Here is a 24445-nt window from a genome sequence, read left to right on the forward strand (position 1 = left end):
GAGGAGCGCACGCTGGAAATGTCTCTTCCGCGTTCCTCCTCTCCCGCGCATATTTCCCTGCCGATGGTGTAACTGTACGGACCGCACTTCGACTCCCCGTTACGTCACCGGTGTTGCACAATGGCGCGAGCTCGCGCTGTGGCTGCCGCCACTGCCGAAATCTGCCGATCGCGCGAAAGCTGCTATCATGGAGATTTCCACTCCCGATGAACGCATACGCGGGATCCTACGGCGCATGCTCCTGGCGGGATTCCTCCGCTCGGCAACACGTCACGATGACGTGTTGCTGAGCCGGCCGTGGTCGCGTCAAGTTACCCGTTGTGTCTCCGCTCGGCAGCTCGCTACGGCGTGGCGCCAGCTGTCCTCCCTTCGCCGCTCCGTTTAAATTCGCTCCCGAGAAATCCGCTCGCGCAACGAAAGTAAAATTTCGGTTCTAGACTCAGAAAAATGTCTTCTTTCGAACGAAACCAAGAAAAAAATCGTTTCAGTCCCTTTAAGTTTGAACTATAAATAAGGAAGTTAGCTTTAATTGCCACATCCCCCCCTTAATGACTGTGACCAAGTTTTTGATTTGTTCCACTGTATTTAGTGTGCATGTTTCTCCCCAAGTCTGCAATGGTAGACCAGCAGTATATTTCAAATAAAATAAAATAAATAAATAAATCACTACTTCTCTGCCTCTTTGACTGCACATAGCACCTTAAGTGTCTTCATTCCTTTTATCTGAAATGTTATCTGCCTTCCTCTTTTCTCTCCTGCAATATGTGGTAGGGAAAACTAAAAGGGGACTACACTTACCTCTTGCAGTGTTGCTACCACTGTGACCTTGATTGTCGTCATTGATAAATTCATCTCCATTAGCTTGGTTTCCCCTTAGAGGAGAAACCATGGTGTCTTGAGCTTCTTCCTTGACAAGGGTGGATTCACTTTGAAACAATGTGTTTGCTATGAATGGAAAAAGAACATGTGTTACAAATATATGAATAAGCAACACTTGGGCTCAAGCATGCAGGAAACTTGGGCATGCACAATTTGCTAGGATAAGTTAAAAACGGGTAGTCACAAAATTCGAGGAGTACAAAAGGTTACAAAATTTTGTCTAGAGGAAGATGGAGGTCTGCCAAAACACCAACTGTGTTTTCTTGTTCTTTTCTGTTCTTTTTCTCTTCGTAAAGTTCATTTTTATTTGTACTGAATAACATTAACGTACAACTGCCATTGCACACTCCTGGCCAGGTCCCTCTTCCTCATCACTGTACACCATTACCATTCCACGGTTCAGCGTAGATGCCCATCTTTCACACGTATGACAGGTTTTAAAATATTCTATTCTTTCTCAACCTGAATGTTACTCTTGAACATGTGGCTTGTCTAGTTGCCTGCTACACCATCCTATAGGTGGTGTCTTGTTTCCTCAGATAACCAGTGTATCATGCACAACTTTAAATCAACAAAGGCCGCTGGAATTAGGAGCTTACTTAAGGAAGAAACAAGAGCAGTTGCTCACAGCTACACCAAAGGGCTCCTTCCATTTGCAACACACATGTGTGTATCCTTGGATGTATTATCCCAATTTACATGAAAAATATGACTTCGTTGTGCCACAATTATGTGATGCAGCTGCAAATTCTACTAATGAGACACTCCACCTAATTTAACAAACACCAAACAGGGGCATGAAGAAGATATCAATTGAACCAATTGATATATTGGTATCATTGGAGATATCAATTGAATTGTATATGCAGTAAAGGTACAAGATGCCTTGTCCGCTTTTTAGTATGTTCGCTGCAATGACTCCTGTATACCAGTATGTACCCGCCAAAGACAATTTAGGATCGCATTGCTGTTTATTGGCCCGCTGCAGAAGGGTAATAAATGGGACATACATGTGTGTCAATGGGACGGACTGTCAAATCAGGCTCCTTTTCTAAGCACACATACAAATGGTGTAGCTTAATCTTTGCTACGATGCAGAAAGGAACTTTAATTTCCACTAAAGAAATATGTTCTCCATACATCACGTGACCGTGTCAGAAGTGCCATTGCACGTCGTAATCAGAAAAATGTGTGTCCTAATGCAATAAGCCATATTATGCTGGAAATCTAGGACATTATTTTCAAGACAGTGCTCCTTCAGCACTACAATAGGCCCAATTCTGGCTGCTCCACTGCACAAAGGTGACTTCACCCTACCTGGCATCATCACCAGCAAAGTTCGACTCGTAAAAAGTGTTTCTTCCTGCATGAAAACCCTGTGTGATGTTACATTGCAGAAGGGGATGCGTCGTGCTCCCGGATTTTGTTCAACTTCTGCTAAGTCACACCCGAAAACAATAACAGAATATGCACGCAGAATAGACACACGCATACGTCCATGTTACAAATTTTGCATTTACGTTAATCAAGGAAACCTAGCTACAATCACTTCCCCAAATATTGACTTGAAGTTTTCTTGGTTTGGGATTTTGCGTCTTATTTCCTTATTAGATACAGAGGGTCAATTATCATCTGTTCCCTGGTCTTGGAGGTTCTTCCATCTTCATGTATCACACATCTAAGGTGTGCCTGGTTTAGAAAGGTAGGGCGCCCAATGATTAACTCTGCAGCTCTTTTCGCGCTTCTTCAATTTTTATGAAGGCTCCCACAGCAAACTACAATGCAAAATCTCCATTACAGTTTGAATTCTAATGTTAGCAATCTGGTGAGATCTCGTCACCTTATGGAGCATCAAGGTTATGGTGTGTAATTGCTGGACTACACCTATTTCTATAGGAAATACTGTTCAATGGGCATCTGTCACAAGGCTTCTGGACACAGTTTAGAAAAATCATGAAAAAAAAAAGTTTCCCAATTTCCTTCTGTAAAAAAAAAAAAACAATAATGCTCCACAGAATGCAGTGCATATTGCACCTTCCTCTAATAACATTGGGACAATATTCAGAGACATGGGACAAGAAAAATGCAAACAACAACATGAACAAGTAACTAATGAAAAAACCAGTCTTTCCCTTCCTGTAAAAAAGGGTCATCACCTGATGCCATTGCCGCCAGAGCCTTCACAGCTGCAGAAGCAGCATTCATCTCTAAAATACATTTACTTAATGTTTGTTTTATGTTTAAAGAATAACTGACCAGATACATTGTTTGCCGATGCCGAACACTGTGATATCTGTACATGGATGGTTTTCTGGAGGCAGCTGTCCATTTAAAGGGACGGTCTCGTATAGCTGGGGCGATACCGAAACTTGGCCAAAGCTATCCTCACGAGTACTGTACATATACAGCCGTCAAAGTTTCATTCAGGATCACCAAGTCGTTTTCTCGGAAATTGTCGAAACGTGCAGTAATAGCAGACGACCAAACCGGCGCTTCACTCTCATGTAACACCATGCATGATGTCTGCCTGCGGGTACGTCGCCGTTATCATGGCGATTGGAACCTGCAGAAGAACCTTCGGTTGAGTCATCCCATTTGCTCTCAAAATGGGGACACTCGAACATATATCTCCACAAGCAGAGAATGTAGTCCATGCATTGACTGTGGGGTCTCTGATAATGTGGCGCATAAACGGATACGTGGAAGCTAGGTCACGTGTTTTCTTTCCGCGAGTATTTAATGTGGTTTTTAAATAACCGTGCACTCCTTCTACGTGTACGTCGTCAGCGACACTGCATTTCAAAACATAATCAGTGTGTAACGGGGAGTGTAATGGAAGCGCGCATAACTGGTGTTTGGTCAGAGCTGTAATGCGACCACACGCGCCGATGGCCGGCGACTTCAGATTTGTGATTGCGGGTGGGGTTGTCCTGAGACTTTTAACTACTATGTGAACATAGTTGTTCTAAACACCCTGTGGGCCACTTCTTAGAATGTGCGTTTTTCACCTGAGTACTGAAAAAAAATGTACGAGAGCTGCCATGGTCCCCAGTCACTTCTGAAAGTCATCTGCTCATGCCGGTGCACTAGTACGCGCAAAAGCAGACGATTTTTGTATCGTACCATGGAGTTTCCTGCAGAGCAATGCTGCTGTTCTTATTGCTGTCAATAGAGATTGTGGCGTGCTCTGCAATCTTTATCGATTTAATTTGGTTATTTAATAACTGTGACATTCTTTGTCGGGTAAATTTGCAGTATTCCATTTTCAACAAAGGGCAATCGAATGGCAAACTATATAAGAGAGGCAGGGGGTATGAGACCGTCCCTTTAAAAAGGGAGGTTTCATTTCTTTTATTTTCCCAGTCTATTGAAGGGGAATTGAACAGAATGGCAGTTTTCGTAAGTGTCTGAAACAACAAATAAATAAAGGGGCCGTAAACAGGCATGCAAGGTGCCCATTTCTCTGCTTTATATTATTGTGACTTAGCCAATGAAAGCTCCTTGCAATTACTAGCGCTCAAAACCAAAAGGCGTTTGCATACGGATGAAATATTCACTGCACTCTTTCGCTTTTTAGCTCCGCCCTGCGTTATAAGTTTACATCATTTTGACGTGGTGCTTTCCTCACCAAATACAATCAAGGGTTCCACGAATGACTTTACTTCACTTGCGGAAATAGACTAGATGAATGTGAGTAGTCTTCAATTCGAAATCTAAATAGTTACAACCTCAAACTGGAAAAGAAATGCGTTCAATTGAGGTATCACTCACGCACTATGTTGCGCTCGCGGTGTGCTGCATGCTACTGCGCGGACAAATGAATATCCGGCGCTACAGTTCTGGAACCTTAGGTAGGTGTGCAATGGGTCATCTTCGTCATCCTCGAATGGTTCCGACGACTGGGCTGCCGTACTCGGGTTTGAGCCACGCGGCATCGTGCCACCCGCTCTAGTGGCACAGTCGTTAGCGTGCTGGCCATGTCATGTCGTGACTGGGAGGTATCCGGGTTCGAATCGCATCATATGATCGCAGCACGATTGATGACGTTTGTGCTGGCCGAAGATGTTGGAGATGTCATGACACTGAATTTCGGAACCACGGAGTGCAAAATGTGGTTCCACACAAGCAAACGGAGCACTCCAACTAACCCTCGGGGGACACCCGACTGGATGGCGAAAGGCTACATAGCTATGTGACGTATGTGTGGTGGAAGGAGGCGTGTTGGTTATTCATCTTTCTTTCTTATTTGGTTGGTTATTCATCTTTCATAACTTATTCAGCTATATCGGTCACAGAGCTGCACAAGCCAAACTAAATGTATATTTGGGTGCATAATGTAAAACCCCGAGACTAGGGAACACGAAAGGACAGACACAAACACGAAGTCTCAAACACAGCTGTGTTTGAGACTTCGTGTTTGTGTCTGTCCTTTCGTGTTCCCTAGTCTCGGGGTTTTACATTATGCATCATCTTCACCAGCTCGCTTGCTTCCTAGCCGTTTTTTCATTGGTATATTTGGGTATTATGACCTGCGTTCCTTCATGGGGTACCATTAATTGTGAAATGTTTGGCGGCCTGTTTACGGCCCATTTAACTCATCTAAACAGCGCTGGCAAATCATTTTCTCTTCAGTGTGGCAGCAGTATACTTTATTGCTGGACACCATGTATGTAGTTAATGTATTTGATAATCTAGTGGTTTGAGTCCTGCACATTGTGCAATCCTGGTCCCATACGAAAACATTATATTTTTCACTTCGCGTTTTATCTTGGAAATAGAAAAAAAAAATGCTGCTCACGTATGTGCCTGCTCCCAAGGAAGCAGACTGAACTCACTGTCCTCAATAAAAAGAAATTTTGAATTCAATTACTCACATGGATAGTCATCTGTGATGAATTCCTCTAGACCATCGTGGTTTCCCGGAAAGATAGAAGAACTAGTATCCTCGGGTTCTACTTTGATAGCGATGGAACCGCTTGCCGCCATGGTTCTTTCTACAGCTAGAAATACACTCATTTCAGCACCTTGCTAACAGGGAATACACTCTTTCAAACAACATGGCATCCAGAAGAAACAAACAACAACCTCATTTTTAGGATCATGAATACGGTGCGGAAACATTTTACAAAGCTGGTGACATTTCCTTGACATTGAGGCATGGCACAAAAGACAGAACATGAATAGGGTTCATTTTCAGGTTTTATCATGTTTGTAGTTCCATGAGTGAAAATCGGGCAGTATTTTCACGCAGAAACTCTGGGATGAATCAGGTGTTTCCATCTCCATCTCGTTCGTGACCGGCTATTTGTTAGTGAAACCTCAAGCTTCTGATTCAAGCCAGTACTGTGATAATTGTTCCACCAATTTTTGTTCTGCAATTGCGCATACAAACTCTGCCACTGCACGTTAGCTCAGATGCTATGTATATGCATGTCATTATCGTGTTCTGTGACCCCATCTGGCACTCCCTCTCGTGCGAACATGTGCCCGACAAGAAGCACTTGGGAGATGATGCAGTGGAGAATGGGAATTTCAACAATGGGAACACTGTCGAATTCCAACACGTGTACCAGCTGCATCAACGCTCACCTTTAGGATTATAATTCCCCAGGGCAGGATTACAGGAGGGGTACGTGCAGATCTCCTCACGTACCCGTTAAATACCCACGGGTGTCGGAAGGTGTGGGCAAAGGGGCAGTCGCCCCGCTAGAGCTCCTGCTGTGGGGCATGTGTCGTCCCCATATCATGCATAGAAACCGGACAGGGAATGCGGTATTTCTCTTATAAGGAACATTTTTATAGGACATTTCTTCAAGTAAGGAAATGTCTTATTTAGCGTGAGCTTGGCTATGTTTTTCTTTTTCGTCGTCTGTATGCATATAGAGCATTTTTATAATGTCCTAATTAGGGATGGACCAACGGAATCCACGAATTCCAGGCAGGGATTTGAAATTTGAAGAATCTGAATCCCACTGCCCAAAATGGTGAATTCGAATCCATCAACCATGCGTGTTTGCTTCTTTATAAAACTGGCACCTCCGGAGTCCACTGAAAGCCTGATTGGCCAGTAGGCCCAGAATTGCGCTCAAAATGCAACATAAAGCTGTGTCATTACAAGTTGAAAGGCAACATGGTTTTGCTTTGAACTGTTTCTTAGTTTTATGGAAATAATTCATACTCTAGTTTATCTATTTCTTGTAGTCAATGAAGAACATGATAATGAAAATACATTTGAGAAGAAGTATGTGGGTATGTTTCCTCATGAAATTATTTAGTTTGTTTTTCATTAAACAAATACATCAAATTCTCCGTCAGAACACTTTTCAGTAGAAGTGTTTTTCCCCAACTGGCTTATTAAGCTCTTCTTCAAGAAACAATTTGAAAGATACGTGGATTCGCAGAACCTTCCTTCGATTCGCATTTGGATTGTGAAAATTCTGTATCTCTATTCCCATCTCTAGTCCTAATGCTTGGAACACTAGCACCCCCTTGTGGCAAGGACTTGTGACGCCCCTTCCCTTACCAGTACTGAACTCAGAAAATGCTGCATTGTCTACCTCATATGTGCAGCAGCCCATTAAAAATGAACTCTCCTATAGTCAGATGTACTGGAAACATTACAACACACCAGCTAGAACCAGGTATCGGAACCCAAGCTGAAAACCGCTAAAAACATGTATTTTTGCTAAACCGAACTGAACCGAACTAAAGTATTTTTTTCTAAAGTTTAACCGAACCCAAACTGAACCAAAATAAATTTAGGCGGTTACTGGTTCTCAAAACGGTTTAGACGTTATGTACGTTGTAAGAGATTGGAACTATAATTGACACAGTAGATTGAGCCGTGTTGCCTAACAAATTCCAAACCGAAACTAAACTAAACAAAATAAAACTGCAACCCGAGTGCATGAGGTATTTCCTCTTCACTGTTATTGTGTTCATTCAGTTGTATTAGTTATGAGGTCGTCATGTTGGCGATTGTAGGCTTCCTTCTTCACAATTTTTGTCGTCCAGTAACCACAAGTTTTCATTTTGGGCTGTGAAAATAATGGCCAGTCTCTGAGCGAGTCGTAACAGGTTGTATATGATGAGTGAACAGAAACAGCTACCGTAACGTTGCACCAGAAATGCAGATCTGTAACACACAATGTTGCTGTGAACCACTGCAGACAACGACAGCAATAAAAGTACATTTGTATTGTTTCAGAATCACATCATATTGTATGGAATCACTCAAAATTCGCTACGAACTGGTTCAAACCGATATTTCGCGCTGCGGCAGAGCTGAACCTGAACCAAACTAATACGCCTAAACCTGAATTGAACCTAGAAGAATAATAGTTCTGATCCCTGGCTAAGCAGGCGGTTGACAGAAACATGGCAGTAAGAAGGTTAGATCATTAGAATTGGTGATTTTCTTCAACAAATAATATTTTCCTAAATGACATAAATAACAAGAATTGGCTGAGGCAGACTACTGAGCTGTTTGGATTTGTTCATCCTTTCCCGTTTGAAATTAAACAACCGTAGAGAACTACCCAATGGGTCTAGAAACCCTTGTATAAGATGCACTAAAAGTACATAACTGCACGACCTCAGTGACACTGTACTCATTTCCATTACTCTTGATAGGTTGTTAGAAAAGAAAATTAGAAGCATAGTAATGAAAACAATGAGAACTCTACCCCCATTAACAAGCTCGAGCATTCCAACTGACTGATGACAGTTGAAGAAATGGGCTGTTGTTCTATGCTTAATTGCTTCATCCACTACAGCGTTACAGCGAGGAATTGGAACCGTTATTTTGGGGGTTTCGGTTCAGGTTCGGGTTGATGCATATTGGTTCAGTTCAGGTTAGGTTTACAGCACAGAAATTAAAGGTTGGAATCGGTAAACTGAAGCTGAAAATTTCACTTGACTGATATTGTATCCAAGCATGATTGAGGCAAGGTTGAGTACACAAAATAGGACCTTCACACATTGAAGTGATATTTCATGATACTCTGCAAGAAGCAATTTCACTAACAAGTGAAGCGATCACTGTGTTGTAGATAACCTCGGCTTGTAATTTACGGGACAGAAGTGAAAAGCACAATTGTTCAAAGTGCCTCAGAAAACCGAAACCAAGCTGAACTGCCATCTCTAACATGCCGCTTCAAGCCGGCAACTGGAAACATGGTACAGTGAACTTCCGTTAACTGGAACCTGCTAGGAACACAAAATTTAATCGCCTTGTCCGAAGGTCCAATTAAAGAATTATCAAAGAGGTGAAAAATTAATGAGGCCACTTTTGTGCGTTTGTCTGCTGTTGCTCGCGCTCGACACGTGCATCTGAAAACATGCCACATAGAGCGCACACATGCACACACACTGCACACTCTCAGCGGAATAGTCGTCAGTTTCGTTTCCGCAATCTTGCGTGAGCAGGACACGTCCGACAACGATGCTGTCCAATTCCACGACGTCATCGAACCTCGCCAACCGCACGCTGTGTCTCGGACTCTTGTTTCATCGACAGATTCCGAACAAAAGCCTGGTGAAACATGAAACAAAAAACGGAGAGCAGAAACGAGAAAGGAGGCATTTCCTCCTCACCTGCAACTTGCCAGAACCACAAACCACCACCAAATGGTGCTTGTATCGCGTCTCTCTATCCTCCTCTCCTTGCACTGCTTTCTTCCAGATGCAAATGGATTGAGTTTTGGTGTATTGTACGCTATCACCTTTGGGATAGTTCTGCACAATATGCGAAGCTCTATGTTTTGCGTGTTTGCAGAACCACCAATGCTATCGCTTACGTACGCAAAGACTATAGTGCACGATACACTAAAACTTGTGGTTATCAGTACTGTTCAGTCTCCTTCTGCCACCTGAGCTTTAGGACAAACTTTTCTGTTGCTATGTGCAGTGCAATGTAGGTGGAGCAGGTGCACACTTTACGGACGCATTGATCGAATTATACAATGTAGACTGCTTCCACGTTTGAAATAACAAACTTTTCTGTCAGTTGAAACATATGGACATTTGACCGGACCTTCAAATTCAATCGAATCGAATGAAAAAATGCATTACCAGAAGTCGTACTAATGGAGGTCTACTGTAGGCTGTAAGGAAATCGCTACCAGACTGAACCCTCGTTGATGCGCATTTAAGCTCATGACTTCATGAAGACACTTTCTGAAATGAGGTTCCCAAAACGCGGTGAAACCGTTGAAGCTGTGCTACATGGTTTGCTATGAAAACACTGCGGGACTGGCGTGCTAAAGCAAACATGGGGTCCGAACAGTTTTTTTAAGCGGTAACCGCTTTACATTTATTTCGATTCACCTGTAGAAAAAAATCTATAAATTTTGGTTCGGTTCAGCAAAAAATAAGCTTTTAGCAGTTTTTAGTTCGGGTTGAGCTGCTGTTCCGATCCCTGGTTATAGCATTCCGTTCAACACGAAGCAACATTTTTGGACAGAGTATTTTCTCTTCCATAATAAAACCGTGAGATTGGGGGAAACTGCATGGAGAGTACAATACCACCAACACAGCTGATGTTTCATTCAATCGTTTACAAAAGTCCAACGTTCAGCTGTGTCAGATTTTTGTAGTGTCCGTCCGTAGCTTTCCCCAATCTCAAGGCTTCGCAAGGACTCAAAAAAAGTTAGGTGAGTATCACACTAACCACATATCACCCCTCGATACCGACTACAGCACTCACATTCATTTTGTGCCCGTAATTTGTAAATGATTACAATAGCAAAGCGAATCCAAAATGTGAAGAGCAGGAAACAGAGCTCCATGCTATAACGTGACACCTCCCAGCACTGCAGTCTGCTTCACAACCTGTGCTCTCCCTTGCCAAATGATGTCAGCAGTGTGTTGCTTTCTTAGCCATGTTTTCATTGCTTTCAGTGTCCTGTCGCTTCACAGAGGCCAAACGCTCACTTCTTAACAAATTAGTTTGGATAAAATCAGCACAGTTTTCAAACGAGATATTTCGTACACGTTCCTGACATCCCGAAGGTTACGGGTATACCCCAACCTTTGCGGTGATTTTGTTGCGGAATGAATAATGAACTTTAATGAATCTCAGGGAACTCTGTATTCACAAGCCCATCTGTTTTGGTTTTTCATTTTATCGAAGTATTTTCTCACCTGTGCAAACACTCTGTCATGAAAACTGCAGTGCTTACATAATCCCCTCATGAACAAGGTGACAACATTTCTTTCTTGAAGCAGAAGGAATCACCTGCAAACTTTGGATAGAACAACACTCGATTACTTATGGATTTGTTTGTTTTTTATTCAACCACGTATGATCTTGAGGAAAGGTCACTGCACAAGCATGCCAAATGAGTAAAGAGTTAAAATTATTGGCACATGCAAAAATACAGTCGAAACTTGTTAATGTGACCGTAGCTGTTCCCGCAGATTTTGGTCATAAGGCGAACTGTCATACTTATGAACATGATGTGTTGTACGATAACTTTTATGTAAGCTTCAATAAGCAGGAAATTTCGTAGGCTGGTAACAAAATATGAATAATGAGGCATTTTAAAAGAATATATAACACTCCATTTTTTTAAAAAGCCCGAGTCTGCACGCTCCCAGTGGCCTCATGGTCACTTCTTGAATATCTGCTTCTTCATTCCGCCATCTACACTGCTCGTTTGCACAGCTGAGACATTGTCGATTAATACTGTATGACTGCAGCAGATCACTATGAACATATAACCAAGAACAGTGCTCTTGTAAACATGTTAGGAGTCACCCAGAAAGCGGGCCGGCATTTTGGCCGTTATGGATCAGGAGAACAGCTGGTTCAGTGAACAAAGGTCGCACTAACGAGGGGAAAGTCTACGGGTTTGCCTCTGGTTGTGTGGGAAATACCAGTCATTGTCACATAAATGAAATCTCATTAACTAAGAGTTACAGGCTAAGACCGTTGGGTTGGGGGTGAATGGATCCAGAGAAAAATTGTCATAAATGTGGGATGTATCAACGAGTGTCCTATTAACCAGGTTCGACTGATGGAAAGTACTGCTTAACTACTTCGAAATGCAGCACAGCAACATCTGACGGCTACACCTCAGACAGAATATAAGACATATTGCAAAAATAATGCTCTGACACGTGAAACCCCGTGTTCCCCCAACATTCAGAGGTACATCGAGGAGTCCACCTGTTAATTCCAAACCCCAAATCGGTACAGTCTAATGCTGGCACACGCGCGGGGACCGGCAGTCAACAAACTTGAACTATCGTTTGACTCACCACAGCACTATACAGGTCTCTCGTGACCATAAACTTTCCAATGTCACCTCGTTTCATGTTGCTACAACTGCAGCACGTCCGCACACTAATCCTGACGGTGTATCAATGCTTATATGTACGCTTATATGTATATGCTTACACGGACGTTCACGCTGGCTCTTGATTACCATGGCGAAGCAAAGCCGCAAAGCTATAAATACTTACCGAGTGAGTGCCTGATGGTTCCACGGTCGTGGCTCCAGGTAACAAACAAGCTATTGTGTAGTCGATTCAAAGCAGACAATTATTGCTTGTTTTGCAAGAACCAGGGTTGCCAGATGCCAAACTCGTCTCCCGCCAAAACAGATTCAGAAAATAGCCCAAAAGTAGCCAACGCACGCCAACGCATAAAAGAAAAAACAGCCAAAATAGCCAAAAGCGTTTTCGTTACACTGTTCACAAAACCGAGAGAATATACAGAATACGATAGGGGCATGCAACTTGCACATTGGTTATGAAAAGTTCAGGAAGGCGTCGGATGGCACAAAGTCTTTTCAACAACGTCCATTTTTCCGTCATTCGGTATGCTAGCCGGTGTTCTGCCAACCGTCTCATGCCGCGGACTGAGGAAGTCTCCTGTATAGGAGACGCAACGCCTCATTAAATGCTGTTATTATATGTTGTGTTAAGTCGGTGGCAATTTTTTTTTATTAGTAGTTCCGGTGGTCTAAAGCGGAACAAACGGTGTGTACAAGAACCGCAAGATGTGTTGAATCAGATATGATGCACCCCATATATCTTATAACTTGATTGCTTATGTAAATAAGTCACTTTCACTTTTAATGACACAGGCGGGGCCAGCATGATATCAGGGCACCGTGCACTAGCGAGAGGACGCTGCGGTCGCTTGATCGACAGCGCCACCCGTTGCGATTTCGCGCGTAACGGTCTGGTACTGACGCCGTATCGGCGCCTTCGCGTATGTAGCTTTGGTGCGTACGGGTGTTTTCCCGAATTTTATATATCGGCTTTGGGGCTTTGGACTCATTAACCCGTGAGACCACTTGTGTGGAAGTGGTTTGTCACGTAAAATGTATGTGATGGGGAAGCCTTTTGCACGTGGAACATTATGTGTCTATGCACAATGTGTGACACAGTGTTGCGCAGACAAGCGTGTAGTATTCGTGGCCCGTATTTACGTGAAGTTAAGTGCATATTTATCCGCAAGGGACTACCAATTATAGACTACACATCAGAGACTAGCTACGTCCAGTACCTGCGCTATGAGGACGGAAATCTCGCACTGAAGAATTCACAATAATACAGTCAACAACAAATTGGAATATACATTACGAAGATAGCGGAAAAAAACGTTCTGGTTTCTTTCTTATGCATAATCCGTTAACGTGATGATGCACTGTGAGGATAAATTCCTTAGTCAAATTATTCCCAATCTTGCATCGCTCAAGTCGGGGGATTCCCTTTTAGCCCTTTGTGCCTGCATTTGATGCACAGTCATAGTAATAAAAATCAATCAGTCAATCAAGATTGTTTCAGGATATAAATAAGGCGTGTTTTTGTTTGAAACTGGATATGTAATGATAATAATGTTTTATTAGTGCTAAACAACGACTACAGCGGCCTTAGTATAGGTGAACATAGCGCATCAGACACATTGTCGCAAATTGCAACATAGAAGCAGCCAGAAATATCACGCAAAAGAAACTCAAAACATAAACTATGCTAAAAAATAAAAAAATGACAATAATTAAGAAGAAACAGGGAGGTTGCTGTTCGACAAACGCATGATTACTTTTGTGTGTGTTTGCGTGTGTGTGCGCGGACGAATAGGAAGGAGCAAAGAACCACTTGTAAACCGAGATCACAAGATTTGGCAACGATAATAAGATCATAGGGACAGAATGCACCTACATAAAATGATGACGGCTTGCGAAACGCAGCTCGGGGAGGACAAATAACTCCCTGTGTTCGCATGCAAGCTTTATATTGAAGGAAGACGAGGTCCAAATCCAGTCTTCGCCGACACGCCGCAAAATTAGGGTCCGAGTAAAAGAGATAAATACTGTACGACATATGGCAGACACTAATTTTAGCCAAGCTCCACGATGTTCATTGGTCATTCATTGGTGTATTTCGCAACTTTTTCACGTCAGTTGCTGTGCTATAAGTCCGCATCGTGATGCTCAACTGGTCATTGACAAATATACTAAATGCAAGGAATGAGTTCTAAGTTTGAAACAACTGATTTGAGCGGCACGTTGGGTGGATTGCCGTGAAAGCGCTCTCTCAAATATGTGATCGGCGGGACGATACAGCGAGAAGGACGAAAACTTTACGGCAAGTTGCCTCTCTTTCACAGTAACTTGGTTGTCGTGGCAGATTACCACATAGAATTAGTTTCCATTTTGTCTTCTCCTTTGACTTTCTATGCAGGCAGCTTCAAATCGCTCTTTTCGAACGGCGAAACTAGCACAGCACTGCTAGACGCTGCTGGCTGGTACCAGGGCATTACGCCGCGTTTCCCCTCGAGGGGCCGCTGCCGTCGATAGAAAACTCTAGCGCACTGTGCCACCATGCTCGCCACATGGCGAGTTGCTAGCGTGAAGGAGACAACCTGACCTTGACGTTAGCTCGCTCGGCCGCGGACCCGGCAAATTTTTACTAGGAGCAACCGTTTATATGCGCGTCGTGTTACTAAAGTGTGCACAGGCCTGAACATGGTTAGTCATCAATATTCTAACAGCATATTAGTTTTGGGGCTTTTAAACAATGGAATACCAGCGAGCCCAAGGCATTCTCTCCAGTTCGCGCAACTTATTCAAGCTCAGCAAGTTCAGAAGAACAGTAAAGTCGCACGGGAATTGGTTCCTTTCAACTTGGAAATTCTGACTGTACACGAACAAAAGCTGCGTTGCAGTATCACCGCCTGCGTACGCCACAGGATCACCGAATGGACCTTTTTCACAATGGCCTATGCGCATGCGTATGACCTTGAGGTGCCGGGGAGGATTATCTCCGGCTTCAGTAGATGGCGCAGTATGGGGACCACAGAAGTGGGGACCAGTGGGGAGACTGCGCGAATGGCGCGAGCTTGTTGGCCCCACTCCGGACCGGCTACCCCACGTGGATTCGTTTTGACGCGCGCCGAGCATGGTTCGTTGAAGAGCCGTTAGGATACGACGCGTATGTGAAAAAGGTCCATTCCGAAGGGTTCCAACGTGTGTCTTCGTATCTGTTCATATCTATCCTGCTGCCCATTAACATGTCCGACCTGCACTCTTAAAAATGAACTTCACCACATAGCATGCTCCTAGCCAACCATCACCCCGAATGACAACGTTCTCGCCCTAGATTTGTTGAAAACGGGAGGAGGAGCCTATTTTGTGCCATTATGCACGGCACAAAATAGGCTCCTCCTCCCGTTTTCAACAAATTAGGGGCGAGAACGTTGTCATTCGGGATGGTGGTTGGCTAGGAGCGTGCTATGTGGTGAAGTTCATTTTTCAGAGTGTGGGAGTGCAAAGGATCATTACTTTTTTCAGTCTCGACAGACGGCATTGCATCATTATGTGCTGGGACACAAATGCAGAAACGAGGGATGACCGTGTTACAATCGTCGTGTGGTCCCGTGCTGATGTCCGAGCGCATGGCGTGAAACGCTGGAATAGCCCAAAAATAGGCAAATAGCCAAAACGAAAAAAACCCCGCAAACTGTCACAAAAAGTAGCCCAATTTCGCAGTTTATAGCCCAATCTGGCAACCCTGGCAAGAACGCCTCACACAATGAAACAAAACATTCAAGCGCCTTCAGTCCGATTCCGCAACAGTGTTATCAACCTACATTCGCATTTTTTCCCTGGATTAGACAAAAAATTTCATCCGATTTCCCTAGACCACGGAATATGTGGCAGCGGCTCACGTACTCATTGAACTACCGGTGACGGCGTCGGGAACGAATACGAATAAACGATATCAAATCATTTGAAATTCAGCGCGTTTCTCATTGACCGATCCATTAGACCAATTCCTTGAACTGGTTATTCCCTGCCCTTCTGAAAAGAGAAGGGATGATGTCGATGAATTCTCCCCGCAGTTCCAATGAGATTGAATGTGAAATCAGACGCCCAATTCGTTCAGTGTCTATAATTAAGCGGAATATTTCTCATTGAGGGAATTGGGAGTTTTGCAGGGAAGCTGCCTTCGCGACGTCGTGTTCCACCATGCATGTTGTGTGGGAAAAATTACAAACAAAAAGAAAAAAAAAACACTTGAGTCTTCCAAAAATTTGGTTACAAGCTTCCACACGCAGAGCCTGCGCTTCTTCAGGTACAAGAAGTACTCGACACAGCAACATGTATACAGGGTGTTTGCTCTAACGTGTCCAGAAATTTTATTTAAAGCGAGCGATAAAAGAGAAACGAGCGCTACTTTTGAGCTACTAGACTAAGTAACAGGTGCTACTATAGTGAAGCAGTACCTGTTTCTTACTCAACTAGCAGAAAAATGCCACTTGCTTTTCTTTTATCGCTCGCTTTAAATATAATTTCTGGACACGTTAGAGCAAACACCCTGTATATGACAAACTAGTCACCTGGGAACAGGGGCGGATCCAGGCCCTGAGTTTTTTGTTTGGGAGGGGGAGGGGAGAGAGGGAAACCCAATATATAAACTGAGTTTTTTGGGGGGCGATCGCACCCCCCCCCCCGGATCCGCCACTGCGTGGGAAAAGAGAAACTGAGAGGGTGACAAAGACATAAACACTTGACCTCAAATATGCGGTTACGCCCCATTTCGTCCATGTACTCACAACGTCCAAATATTTATTTCGTCCGAAAATAAATTGGACGTACTGGTAACTTGGACGAAATGGACAGGCGAGGAAAAACTTTCCCAGCGATGTCCCTTCTATATATGTATTGTCCCTTCTATGTTGTTCCAGCCTCAGAACATCAGTTCTCTCATGTTGCCCAGCGAGTCCAATACCCGTTCCGTCCAATAGCTCATTTCGTCCAAATAGGGGAACGCCCAAAGGCTCTGCTCCTTTCGGCGGACGACTGCAAGGCTGCATTCATGAAAGCACCGCCCATTTTTACACTGGGTGAATGGCAGGTGACTGTATTCATGAAAGCAAATGGATTGGTAGTAACTCATAAGCACCAAATGCGCATAACCTCCAAACGTTCATATGCACACACACACAAAAAAAATGTTGGTGGTTTTGAGCGTTTGGTGGAAATGAGCAGGAGGGGAGAAGCTGCTCATAAGCACCAAACGTCCAGAACATCCGAACGCTCATATGCACCCAAAGCCGGGAGACCACAAAGGTCGGGTCTTCCTCTCCCGATTTGGAACAAGGCCATAGGGTGAGAAAAGTGGAATGAATGGCGACAACCAAGGCCACTTAATGTGTCAGTTTGGATGTTTATGGAGTTTGAATTAGGCTGAATGTGTGGGCTTGAATAGGGTTATCGTGAGTCAACGGGTGTTTGAACGTGACAAACACGTCCGCCGCCACTCTTCTATTGTCATGCGCATGCAGCATGTTCCTAATTGGTGGACTTGCGTCGCAGTTTTGAGGGCTTAAAAACCTGTGTACTTTCATGGTTTTAGCACGTAAATTTCCCGAGTTCTACTTATAAGAGCAAGGAACGTTGATCTTGAATGCCTGAAACGGTGGGCAAACAGAAATGAGTTGAAACCCAATCATCCAAAAAAACAAGCCAGTCATCTTCCAGACCTAAGATTGAAGAACTATATAGGAGCGAGAATGTGAAGAGCATGCTGGATGGAGTTCCGGAAAAAAACAGTCCGGAAAAGTTGGTCCCGAAAAAATTGGTCCCTGGTTGCGTGGCGGAAAAAATGGTCCCGCACGATTCCGTGCGCCCCAAAATACAGGAGCATCGTCCTGGACATCTGATGAACGGTATCATAGCCAATCAAGTGCTATCATTCGCCCTCCTAATTTGTCCTAAATTGGAAGACATGCTTTTTTAATTAACATTAATCTTTAATCATTAATTGAACATCGTTAATGAACAATAAATGATGCACGCCATTTAATGAGGAATATAAAAGCGGTTCTATTTGCTGCACTGCTTGTATTGTACAAATCGCGTCTGTTCTTTCTGTTCCTCATTTTATTTTGCTTGAGTACAGACAACGCGACAAGATCAGGAAGCAATTCTGCAATGTCTGCTACCTTCTCCTAAAAGTGACAAAAAAAATAATAATAAGAGTCGTCTTTCTGCAGAACGAAAATTCAAATTGCAGTTCTTTCTTATTCTCACTGATCAGGCCACATCTTCTGTTTCGTCGCCCAACTCGTGGAGTGGTAAAAAGTTGTTTGGATTTCTGTAACACGCTAACAGCTTGGAGCAGTGTGAATGAGAATTTGAACTGGAGAGTTGCAGCAAAAAATTTTTAAGTAAAAATGGTAGACATTGATGCTAACGAACTCATAATGGAATATCGTTTTGTGTCATTGAGAAAAAGAGAGGACGCCAAACAAAGAGACGCCAAACAATTTTTAGGGTACACATACAAGAAAACCTCCAGGAGATATATCAGAATCCTTGCATTTGCGTCAATTCTATTCTATTGCGTGCTTCTATTTTCTGACCATACCAGTTACTGTCGCCGATGCTGAAAGGAGCTTCAGCACAATGAAACTGATCGATTAAGAATATCCTGCGCTCAACCATTAGATATGTCAGGCCTTCTGAGTTTGTAGTCAACCGAAAGCAACATTATCATATCTCTAGACTATGACGCATTGATTAACCAACTTGCCAGGAACAAGGCTCGAAAGAAGGGTTTTGCGTAAATGTTCACTGTAGGCCTATGTATGCATAATATAAACCCTACATAAATATCGTATTCCAGCTTCTGCATTGTAAGTGAGCCCGGATATATGTTCGGAGGAGGCACGTTCTTTGTTACTACAGCCCTGGGAGCCGAGTGCCTTTCGAGCTAGAATCAAGTCTTGTGTCCTATGGGCTGCCTCCATGACTATGAAAATAAAGCTCAAATTGAAATTCACAAACGTTCTGGCTAGGGGTGTAGGAAGAAATGGTCCCGGAAAAAAATGGTGCCGGAAGAAATGGTCCCGGCTGCGAGGGCGGAAAAAATGGTCCAGTTGACTTTTTCTTTTTTTAGGATGCAGCTTCACTGTGAACGTACCTCATTTTTTTGCAATTTGTAATTTTCAGTTTTCAAAAAGTGTCCAGTTGGGGTGTTTTGAGTATGATAATTTGGAACATAGTGAAACGTGTGCACATAGTTTTTCGCCATTATTACAGTAAAATTGTAAGCAAACACATGGCCGCTTTTTGCGCATGTAGGTAAAGGGAGGCTGTGTGTAGGCAATGTTTATAGCCTAATTTAGAGCCGCTGGTAGATCCAATTGAGAGCCTCCGAGATACAGGCATCCGTACTATCCGATCACACTTGTACGTCGGCATACAGTAAGTATGCACTAGTAAAACAATACGAAGAGCAACTAAAAATTCCATAATCAGTCAGTACAGGCGGTAGTGACTTGTGAAAACAATAATTGTAGCATGAATATATAAGAAAAAAAGTACTCATGTAGCAATAGGAGACAAGCAAAAAGACGTGAATGTCTCGAATCGAACTACGGACCTTTCGTGGCAAAGTCCGACACTTTACCACTCGACAAACAGCGCAGAGGGCGCGGGCCGCCTTAAACTCGCGAGGTCAACCATGCAAAATGGGGATTATTTCGTGAGTCGGTGGCGAACGGCGTGATAAGGACGAGCGTGGCGCCATCTAGAATCGGGAAAATCGTGAATCGGAGTTGCTCCCCGACTGGTATGGCCTCTTAAGTGCGTCCCTTCGGGGTTTCTGTTCCGCTGGCCTTGACCCTGACCCTGCTTGGACCCGTAAAATGTGCTGGTGGAAGGGCCAAGGAAGGATTTTTGGACATATTCGCCCTCTGCTCACGCTTTGGAGCAGTCACACTCGCGGAGCGTTGACGAAACGTCGTTTCACCTCCGGTGCTACTGGTAATTCGCCATGATGACATATTATTTCTGATTACAGAATTCCTTCGTGCGTTACGGAACTTGTTGACATGCACAGAGACAGTTAATTCACAATTTATTTATGTATTTATTCATGGTGTTTCCAGCCCGGCGCGACGGTCGTTTGAATGAATGGCGGTTTTTGTAATAGGCGCGTACTTCGAACGCGCCTACTTAGTAAACTATTCGCATTAGGGCAAAAATATTTTGTGGCGTTGCATTAGACGTGCTAAGGAACCGCCGTGAATTTTTTTGAGGAAATCTGCCATGGTCGAGCGCACTCGCTGGTTCGTTTCGCATGGAATGACCCATATATATTCTTCTTTGATTTTATTTTCCTAATGCAATTTTCTTGCATCATTTGATGACTGTCGGATTCTAGCAATCATTTATTGCTATCTTGCATGCGTCTGCAGGCTTCTGACCCGTGTTTCCAACAATCCGGGTCGAGAGATCTACCGATGGATCTCTTTACTCGGAGGATATCTTTACCCGGTTGGTTCTCTTGACTCGTCTGAGGGTTAGCCAGGCTTGGATCTTTTGACCCCCTTGTGTTACGTCATTAACTCTAACATCGCTAAGCAGAAATTACCCGTATCCAAATTCGAGGGACTCGTTTTACGTGCGGCATAAATAGAATACAAATACAGGTGGCAAATCTCATTTTTATTGACTTAGTTACTTACTTTGTAACGCATAGCGCAGTCAAAGAAAAGCCGACAGTTCTCTTATGTCATTTGTGTTAAAAACAGGTGGTTGCATTGTAAGATCAACCTGTTTGTAACACAGGATTGATAGGAGTGCTCTCTCTCTCTCTCTTTTTTTTTCCAAGCGCTTCGTGTTAGAGATTATTTCTACAGTTAGCGTGGAGTGGGGGATATATTTATTAGACAAAAAGGAAAAAAATGGGGGAAAGGTCAGCCAAATGGGACGTTGGCTTAAATAAATAATCTCCAGCGTGACCAAAAATCAAACAACGGTGACAGAATGGTGTGATGCACGATTCCTTACAGTGACCTTCCTGCTTGCATCACCTGCAGACCCTCCTCATTCCCCGTTAATTAATGGTGACGCAACGTCCGTTTACCCACAGGAAGTTGGGAACTGGGTTGTTTTCTAACATTTCCACCTTCACGGTTCTGTCGCCAGTCCTTACGGTAGGTCGGTCCTTATACATGACGAAGTTGACATCAAGTACTTTGCCACACGATTGCAGTGCCCGGACGAGCTGTTCCGAGGAGACATATGCAGGCAGGTACCTACATGTTACTACAACGACACGTGGTCCAATGGGCTCAATGTTAACCTGCTCATTTCCGATTTTCAGATGACCCTTTTCAGTGACTAAACGGCTGGCTGACGAGACTATCACCTGGAAAACGGCTCTTCCCAGATGTTTAACACAGTAGATGTTGTCAACACCCACTATTTCTGCTGCTGCATGGATGATGCCGTCAACGGAAGTGCCAGCAGTCAAACTCACTTTGAACGCCCACTGCTTGCTGGGCGCCAAAAGCGATGTCATTCTGCCCCGGGAGACGACAACGGCGAATCCGGGGCCTGCTTCCTAAGGTAGATAGCGCAGTGGCTGGCGACCTTGACCTTCCCAATGACGAACGATTTCTTTGCAGATTCGGAGCCTGAGGTACGCAGCTTAGCCTTATAAGGGCCATCATCAGCACTGCGTAGGTGGGCGACGTTTGAGCGAGTGGCGTCGGAAGGCCACGTGGAACGTAATGTTCTCCCCGTCAGGGTGAGAGTCTCATCTCTGGAAGCCCAGTACAAAGCCAGTGAAGTATTAAGGGAAGAAAAGTAGAAGAATCGCTTTGGCTGCACGTTGAATATGCGTTTATAAATCCCTAACGTCGCCACACCAGCACTGGACAGCTGTGTCGGTCTTATTGGGCCATCATCAGCAATGCGTAGGTGGGCGACGTTTGAGCGAGTGGCGTCGGAAGGAACGTGATGTCCTCCCGTCAGGGTGAGAGACTCAAACGTCGTCCACCATGGCTAATCCTTCTATTCGTTGGAGAACCATTGTCGTACGCGGCAATGATGTCATTTTGTATGCCATTTATATACATGTCCGGAGCTTTTTCGCGGGAGGTTCCGCTGTAAAATCAGACCGCACCTTAAAGGGATGAGGGTCATGGAGAGGCTAGTCAGGGAAATTAACGACGAAAGATTCCAGCCTCAGAACATCAGGGAAAATAGTCACAGGTTCTCTCATAGTCAGGGAAAAACTCTTTAAGACGCATTCTCCTTGCAACTTTATCTAAGTCGAGATGCAGTTGATATTCGTCTACCGTATTATTGTTAAAGGAGCATTAAAGTGGTATCTGACATGGCCAAAAACGGCTGTCATCTTGTAAAGCTCTGGTCTCCCTTCAAATCCGCGTATTGATCTTTCGATCTATCGCGGTGGAGGGAGGCGAAAGGGAGCCGGTCCTTCATATTTCGAGAAGGACCCCTTGATAACGCGGTCCGCCCTCGGGTGGGCCGTGTCTTGGAATGCGCGGCCCGTAAAACGGTCGTCGGGGCAACATCGCTTGCGGTGTTGTTTCCGGGAAGATTTTTTCTAAAGATCTTGTAAAGCAGTATGTGAAAAGCATTCCCACAAAATATATCTGTCCAAAGTTGCTTCACCACGGTGCAATTAATTTGGAAAATCGCTGCCGCGGTGACAGGCCGAGGGCTCCAACTGCAGACCACACCCACTCTACTGTGACGTTGGTGGTAGAGAACCCCTCATTCGTTAGTAGGAAAAACCGTCTGCTACTAACATTGCGTGCTGTTTCTTGTTGACTTCTATTCTTTATGTGATTTATATCTAAAAAAAAAACACAGCATATATGCAGCCTGAGAAAATAAGATTACGATCACAAGAGTAATATATCCGTGGCTTCTGTGCAATCTCAGAATTCACAGTAGCAGAAAGCAAGCGATGGCGGCGGTATTGTGGCGTCACCTGTTAGCCACTGAACCAACTGCGCGGTGAAAACGGTCGGACAGGCTTCACACTGTCAGGAAGCACGGGGTTTTCTCTATACAAGCGCAGTTAATTTCGGGCTACACCACCCGTTCTTCCCGTGGTATCTGCGGTCCCCCAAAACCATGGTTGTGTCGTGGACAGCCTTCAAACCCTCCGTTTCGAACATCACGTAGCCGGAGAACGCATAGCGTCTCCGAAGCGGTAGCAGACGTTCCGGCCTGCGCGATGTTGCTCACCTCGATCATGTGATCCCAGGTCCAATGAGAAGCGTCCTCACCACTTTCGTCACATAGTGACGCGCGTGGTGGCGCTCATCGCGTGCCTATCGTGACGGCAAAGGAGGGTGTTTCGCGCACGGGAGGTTCGGGGAGCTATTGCAGGCGTCCCGATTTCGCTACGGTTGCACTAATTGTGGGAAACTGTTTTCGGCCGACTAACATTCCATACTGACCAAAAACAGAAATAAAGTTGTTAGCCTCTAGACTGCTCCTTTAAGGCAGAAGGAGAGACCGCGGTTAAGGAGAGAGAATTCCGAATCTGTAAGTGTGCGTGATGACAAATTGACAAGATTGTGAGTTGCGGCTACGGCGGTGTTTGCGTGAACTGGCGAATTAGCACCTGGGCGATTGTGCGTTTCACTGTGTGGATTTAGCGAAGGCGTACCTACGTTACTAATAATTTGGTGCTCCCCATTCCCTTTAGACAGCATATCATGGTCTACCTGGTCCCTAGCTAGCTTCTTTAGCTTGGTGTCGCGTTCTCTTTGTTTGATCTCTGATCGACGGTTAAAGGCAGTGAATCGTGGATGATTTTGGTGTCAAGAGAAATTTGGTCGGTGACTTCGTCACAGTACGAGATTAGGATATCGATTAGGGCACTAGAGGCATCACGAAGGACATCACTCCACCTATCTTTAAGGGCGTTGTTAAGATTGAAAGTTGGTTTTAGTCTAATTGTAAGGCCTCTAGTGGTTTTACTTTCGTCCTTGTAAAGTTGTAATGGCCCAGTAAACCACGAATATCCTGGAGACGTCCAAGACGTCGAAACATCCTATGTACGTCCCATCGATATTCGTAATTGAATCCAAACTATATGTCGCAGATGTCACAGCTGTAGCTGTGTGCCATGGACGTCATATGGACGTCCAGTCTCTCATCAAAATATTTTAGTTGTTGAGGATATCCAATTCTGTATATCCCCTGTACGTCCAAAGAGAATATCCTGGGTACATCGAGATGTGAATATTTTTAGGTGATCGCATCACGAACCA

At 44.2% G+C, this 24445-nt stretch overlaps 1 protein-coding gene across 11 annotated transcripts in view; it reads right to left on the minus strand.

Moving 5' to 3' along the window:
* Window positions 1-12448, minus strand: part of LOC135371405 (piggyBac transposable element-derived protein 3-like) — a 140239-nt gene extending 127791 nt beyond the window's left edge. For 7 of the 11 annotated variants that reach the window (XM_064605467.1, XM_064605468.1, XM_064605461.1 and 4 more), the window contains exons 1-5: window positions 12346-12448; window positions 11023-11123; window positions 9952-10056; window positions 5754-5873; window positions 799-945 (exon numbers count right to left, since the gene is read on the minus strand). In XM_064605467.1, coding sequence (XP_064461537.1) covers window positions 799-945; window positions 5754-5865 — 259 coding nt within the window. In that variant the 5' untranslated portion in view covers window positions 5866-5873; window positions 9952-10056; window positions 11023-11123; window positions 12346-12448. Of the gene's footprint in view, window positions 1-798; window positions 946-5753; window positions 5880-9951; window positions 10057-11022; window positions 11124-12345 lie in introns of all 11 variants that reach the window. The other 4 variants (XM_064605462.1, XM_064605463.1, XM_064605464.1 and 1 more) reach the window with 4 other exon arrangements.
* Between the last annotated feature and the right edge of the window lie 11997 nt (window positions 12449-24445).

Source organism: Ornithodoros turicata, unplaced genomic scaffold (genome assembly GCF_037126465.1).
Source record: "Ornithodoros turicata isolate Travis unplaced genomic scaffold, ASM3712646v1 Chromosome11, whole genome shotgun sequence".
Classification (NCBI taxonomy): Eukaryota; Metazoa; Arthropoda; class Arachnida; order Ixodida; family Argasidae; genus Ornithodoros; species Ornithodoros turicata.